Source organism: Cydia strobilella, chromosome 4 (genome assembly GCF_947568885.1).
Source record: "Cydia strobilella chromosome 4, ilCydStro3.1, whole genome shotgun sequence".
Lineage (NCBI taxonomy): Eukaryota > Metazoa > Arthropoda > Insecta > Lepidoptera > Tortricidae > Cydia > Cydia strobilella.
The window spans coordinates 10,930,937-10,936,593 of record NC_086044.1 but is presented as its reverse complement, the minus strand read 5'-3'; the positions used below and the strand labels follow the sequence as shown (position 1 = coordinate 10,936,593).

Sequence of the window (5,657 nt, the reverse complement as noted above, 5' to 3'; positions counted from 1 at the left end):
ATCATAGACTACAAACTTTAAGGCTGGTTGTACATGCAAAAACCGGTTCATAAGGCTAGTTATACACTATAATTATTTTTCAAGTAAAGATATATATATATACGCGATAAAAACTATGCCGGCTCCGGATACCCTCCTACAATTTAGGAGGGAATTAAATCTTCTCGGGTCCGTGGTGTAGGGTTGGAGCCGGCATAGTTTTTATCGCGTATATATATATATATCTTTACTTGAAAAATAATTATAGTGTATAACTAGCCTTATGAACCGGTTTTTGCATGTACAACCAGCCTTAAAGTTTGTAGTCTATGATTGTTCATTATTTTAGTATGTGGGTATTTTTGCACTTTGTAATTTTTCCTCAGTCACCCGTTGACCACGAACGCTGTAAAGAGTTCGAAACGTCGGGATGTATTATAAATTCAATATACGCGATATAATCCGTTTTCATAGTGTCATTAAAGGTTTTCAAAATAATGCAATTACAATGTTTTAACGGTAAATTTGTTCGGCTATGACTACAGCTATCGCATTGCAAACAAAACATGGAACCCTATCAAATACAACAGCGGCCTGAGCCCTGCCAGTGCCAGCCCTGAGTTTTGTTCCCAAACTTTCTATTGTTTGATTTTGTAGAACTTTCCCACGTTTATATCGAGTGGGAATCGAAGTAAGAGGGTGATAAATAGAAAATAATTAATTCATTTTCAATGTAGGTAGTATACTTTATTTTACTCTGATTTAGAGGTAACAGAAAAGGAACGCAATTCGGCAGTCGGCTTAAATATAGCCTCATGAGTAGGTCTCGCATGTTTTATATAGCTTTAATTTAAATAATACCGTCTTATAAACATACTGCTATAATTTCCATGAAATATATTATTGTATTATAATTAAGGCACTTTGTACATGGCTTAGGATACGAATATATTAAACAAGTGTATGACACTCGGCAAATGCCACATGACTAGCGAAGCCGCTGGTATGGCGGCGAGATATCTCTGTGATATCCAACTTATCCTAACATACAATAATTATCGTATGCAATATATATTGGTCCCTTACAGCACTTGTAACAAATTACTTAAAACTAGTATTTACAAATAATCTATGCACACAATTTGTTGTCAAAACATTTACAAAGTTTAAATAATCAGAAATATTTAAGGGTAGTTTTAGATTTTTAAAGGTGATAACAGCGAGTGATAGTAGTTTCAAAACGAGATCTCCACTTCTGCAAATACGGTTAAGTCAGTCTTTTCAGTAGGCATGAATGGTCGGCGTCGGCTGGTGCGGCTGGTGCGCGTGCGCCGCGGGCAGCGCTTCGGGCCGGTACTCGAAGGGCGGGCTGCCGGGGCTGCTGCACCCGCTCTCCATGTGTTTGCTCAGCAACGACATCCGAGAAAATGTCTTGCCGCACCCGGAACACGAGTACTTCTTAACATCAGAGTGCGTCTGCAGGTGAGCTCGCAGGTTCGATCTGTCGGCGAACGCCCGGCGGCAGTGGTGGCAAGAAAACGGTTTTTCTCCAGTGTGGGTGCGAATGTGACCCTGGAGGAGCCACGGTCTAGAGAAAGCCTTTCCACATAAGTGGCACTTGCAGGGCAGTGTGTGCGTACGGATGTGCATCTTGAGGGCTCCCAGCGAAGTGTATACTTTTGCGCAATACTTGCAGCTAAAGGATTTGCGCGCGAGACTGCCTTCGGCGGCCGCGCAGTGATATTGCTGATGCTTAGAGAGACCGGAATAAGTGGAGTAAGATTTTGCACAGTCTGGGCATTGGTAGCGAGGGCGTCTCTGGCCGGACACAGATACTCCGGAGTCTGAAGATACTGAGCCGGGAGACCGGAGATCTTCGGGACACGGAGGAGGCGAAATAGAAGACGGTGGGGACGCAGGCGAATATCGGGAGTAAAGGTGAGAATGGACCGGCGGTGATAAGGAGGGCGCGGTAGGGTAAATTTCTTCCATCGGGTAGGGGGCGTAGAGTGCAGGTAGATAGGCGTACTGAGGCGTGGGGCGTGCGAGTTCGATCGGCGCCGGAGTGGGTTCGAGGCGAGCTCTGCAGGCGGCGAGGTACTCCAGCTGGTGCTGGGGCCACTCGCGGGGCTCCGCCTTGATGGCGGCTGTGGCCACTGGCGACGACGCCTTATTTGGGTAATTGCCGGTCTTCGATAAGTCTTCTGGTTTCGTGCTCAGGTTTTCTGGTTCGTCATTTTCCGAAACACCTATTGACAAAAGAAATGATTTGTTAGTAATGAACAAAAAGTAATGACACTATCTACTACTAATATTAAAAAAATTCTGAGACATAATCTACTAGTAATACTATTTCTTTCTGAGATTTAAAGCCTATATGATAAATAAACACAAACCTAAATTGTTTGAATACTATAACTGTCATGTTTATATGAAAAACCACCCAGAATAATTTCTATGATGGTGTCGCTATTTAGTTATATGACTGAGAGTATGTCTTAATATATAAGAAATATTATGAGGTACTTACAAGAAGGATAGTCATAATAAAGTGTAGTTGCGAGGTGGGCGGGGTGCGGCGGCGTAGTGGGCGGCGTCGCCGGCCGCTCCTCCCGCACCAACACCGGCCGCTTCTTCAGCGGACAGTGCGCATATTTTTTCGTCATCATTGCGCGAGAATTTTGCGAATCCTCAACGAGCATCTTCACTTTTCACAAGCACTTAACAGAAAATTATTTTTCTTAAACGTCCGGTATAAAATCGTATCACAAGTTCACAAATGTAACAGTCCAAAACATGTACGTTGCGCCGGAGTCGTAATAGCGGAGTCGTGTTCGGGACGCGAGTGACGTGTGCACTCGTCGGCGTCCGGAGCTCGGGTGTGGTGCGGTGAGGGAAGGCCGCGCTTATATGCGCTCCCCGGCAGCGGAGGCCAGGTGGCGGCGGGTAGTCCGCGCACGTGCGCTGCGCCCAATCGGCGGCGGGCGCGGGGCCGCGGCCAATAGCGGCGCGGCGCGGCGCGGGGCGGCGGCGGCACCTGCGCCGCCGCACCCGGCGAGCTGCCTCTTGTGCGATATGCCCAGCTTCAGCACCGGTGTGCAGCCACATACCCACACACCAGCCACCAGTTTTTTGTCCATCCTGAGGTTAAGCACCTTTGAACTGCGCATTCGTGTGCTCTTTAGGACGGATCCAATTTCCTAACGAACATTTCGTCAGTTAATAAGACTTGTTAGCAATATTTAACAATGGGGTAGGTATGTAAAACTTTTACTTAAGTACACCACTGACTTAAAATGCTTAGATTTTCCAACCCATTTCTCTTTCCAATATTTTACGTTACAAAATAAGTCCGATAATACTTCGATGTTGATGTAAAATTGTAAATACAGTTGGTACAGTCGAGAACAATATAAACCTAAACTATATAATACAACTACCATAATCAAGTACTTATCTGGAGATACCTAACTATAGTGTGTATGTGTACACATCTACCTTTGTTGCTAATAAATGTATAGTTTAGTAAGTACCTAATACATAGGTAATTATGTTACTTACTGATTCATAAATTCATATGTACAAACTTTACCCTATCCATAATCCATAAGCCTAAATAGGGAGATATAATGAATATTACATAGGTACTGACAGACAGATACATAATGAAACACATTAATTTTACGAATGTAGTACCAATGAGTAATATATTATACTGTGTAACTTCTATTGAAACAAAAGATGTATAAATCACCACAATAGGTTGGTTGCCAATCAGTATGCCTTTATGCCTAACTAAGCAAAAATGGCAGTCATCTGACACCGCGATGACACACTAGCAAGCGCCTCATGCCATAATGGTCTTTGTGATATGGGACATCGTATCGCACTGTGTGACCTTGTCCTCTTTCCTGTGCGAATGATTATTATTTTTATTGAATGCTCCTCAAAAGCAGAGATTACACGGACCATCTGTGCCTGCCTCGGTGAGTAGGTACCTACATACCTAGTTACTTATCTGTTAATTTCTTCTTAGATAATTGTGAACCGTTATGTAATGCCATTCATGATTATGCCTGTTGCATAATCGAAACCACAAGTTTATTTTCAATATACTTAATATGTATAAGTAAATAATATAATATATTACTTAAGTTACTTAAAATAACGTAAACAAACAAAACAACGCGACTCGGTCATTAGACCAATTGGAGAGATAGAACAAAAGCACTACATACTTATTGGTTTTTACCCATAGTATGTAATATGTTGTATTGTATGAATTGTATCTATCATTAGCGTTGAATGTGTGACTGACCTATTAATTATCCATAAACCTAGTTATAAACAAATATAACATCAGAACCTCACTTTCTATTCAATGAAATGCCTCACTGTAATCATTTAATAATAGGTAGCCTAGAATCAACCAAGATTCAAATCTATATGAAAGTTCAATCACAAATATGACAGACAAAGTGATGAAGCTAATTTATTATCATAAGCAGCAAAGATAACTTCAGTGAGGGAGGCCTCGGGCCTGTGGGAAAACTTTATTAATGGACGCAGATAATTGTAATCTGATCACAGCAAGAATACGACGACTATCTGTCTCGGGAACTGTGAGTCCGAAGAGAGTCCACGGCGACAGCGATAACAATAATAACGTGTGGATTTGTGTAACCGGAAACATTCGGAACCAGTTTTTGCCACAAAACGATAACAAAGGTACCTACTTCCTTATGTATAAAATCAAACAAGATACGGTGCGAACCCCTTCGGAACGCGGAACTGTAACGACCATAAGTTCTTTGTTGTGTTTTTTGCAACCCGTTTATTCTCACATGTCACAGCTACAGGGACACTGGTTAATTTAGGAATTCTCACAGAAGAAAAGTGTTCGTTATTATATAACGAACGCCTCAAAGCGATGTAGTCTGGTTGTCACAAAAAGGCATTATCATTGACTTATACATTTACTTCGTTAAGACGGGCTTTACGGGCACTAAGAATGGTGCTAGTACAGCGGTGTCACGCACACGAATTCGAGCTAATCGTGCAGTCTAACGCCACAACGCGATTGGTTTATGAGATCGCATCACGCGCGCGACTGGTCGCAAGTGTCACAACTAGTTGCGTTAGACTGCACGATTGGCTCGAATTCGTGACTGACACCGCTGAACTAGCACCATTCTTAGTGCCCGTAAGGCCCGTCCTTATATGTATAGGTATATGTCAATGGGCATTATACGTTGGTGCTCGCTTAGGTGTCAAGCAATTCAAAATTTAGTAATGTAAATTGCAAACCCTACATTGATGTGATGACACATTACTAGGTATTTAGGTGTTTAAGGAGTATAGATTAGCTAGAACAAAGTGCTGACTCTTCTACCCATACCAATTCACAGATCAGATAATCGCATCACGATGACATGCTTGCTACGTGTGGAGAAATTCGCAGAATGACTCAGCCGATATATGTGTCAAGGGATCGACATGAAATGGACATCAATTGCTCGATTATGCCGTGCCGCCGTGACTAATCGCGATGTTCGCTGGCCGACATTATCGCCTAATTCAGAACAGAATGCAATTTAAAAGATGCCTTGCCCTGGTTAAAAATTCGCAGTATTTCTTATTTAGGCAGTTATCACGAATATTATAACGGGCTTGATTGG

General features: G+C 42.4%; 1 protein-coding gene across 1 annotated transcript; it reads right to left on the bottom strand.

The window, feature by feature from the left end:
• Window positions 1-716: 716 nt before the first annotated feature.
• LOC134740581 (zinc finger protein SNAI2-like) lies at window positions 717-3,098 on the bottom strand. The gene is made up of 2 exons (XM_063673103.1): window positions 2,510-3,098; window positions 717-2,228 (listed from the first exon to the last, which is right to left on the bottom strand). Exons 1-2 carry the CDS (start codon window positions 2,679-2,681, stop codon window positions 1,261-1,263), a joined length of 1,140 nt encoding a protein of 379 aa, XP_063529173.1. The 5' UTR covers window positions 2,682-3,098; the 3' UTR covers window positions 717-1,260.
• Between the last annotated feature and the right edge of the window lie 2,559 nt (window positions 3,099-5,657).

Coding starts and splice junctions, on each gene's coding strand:
- LOC134740581 (XM_063673103.1), bottom strand. CDS start 2,681: ATGCTCGTTGAGGATTCGCAAAATTCTCGCGCAATGATGACGAAAAAA. Junction 2,229..2,509: donor TTATTATGACTATCCTTCTT/GTAAGTACCTCA, acceptor TTTTGTCAATAG/GTGTTTCGGAAAATGACGAA.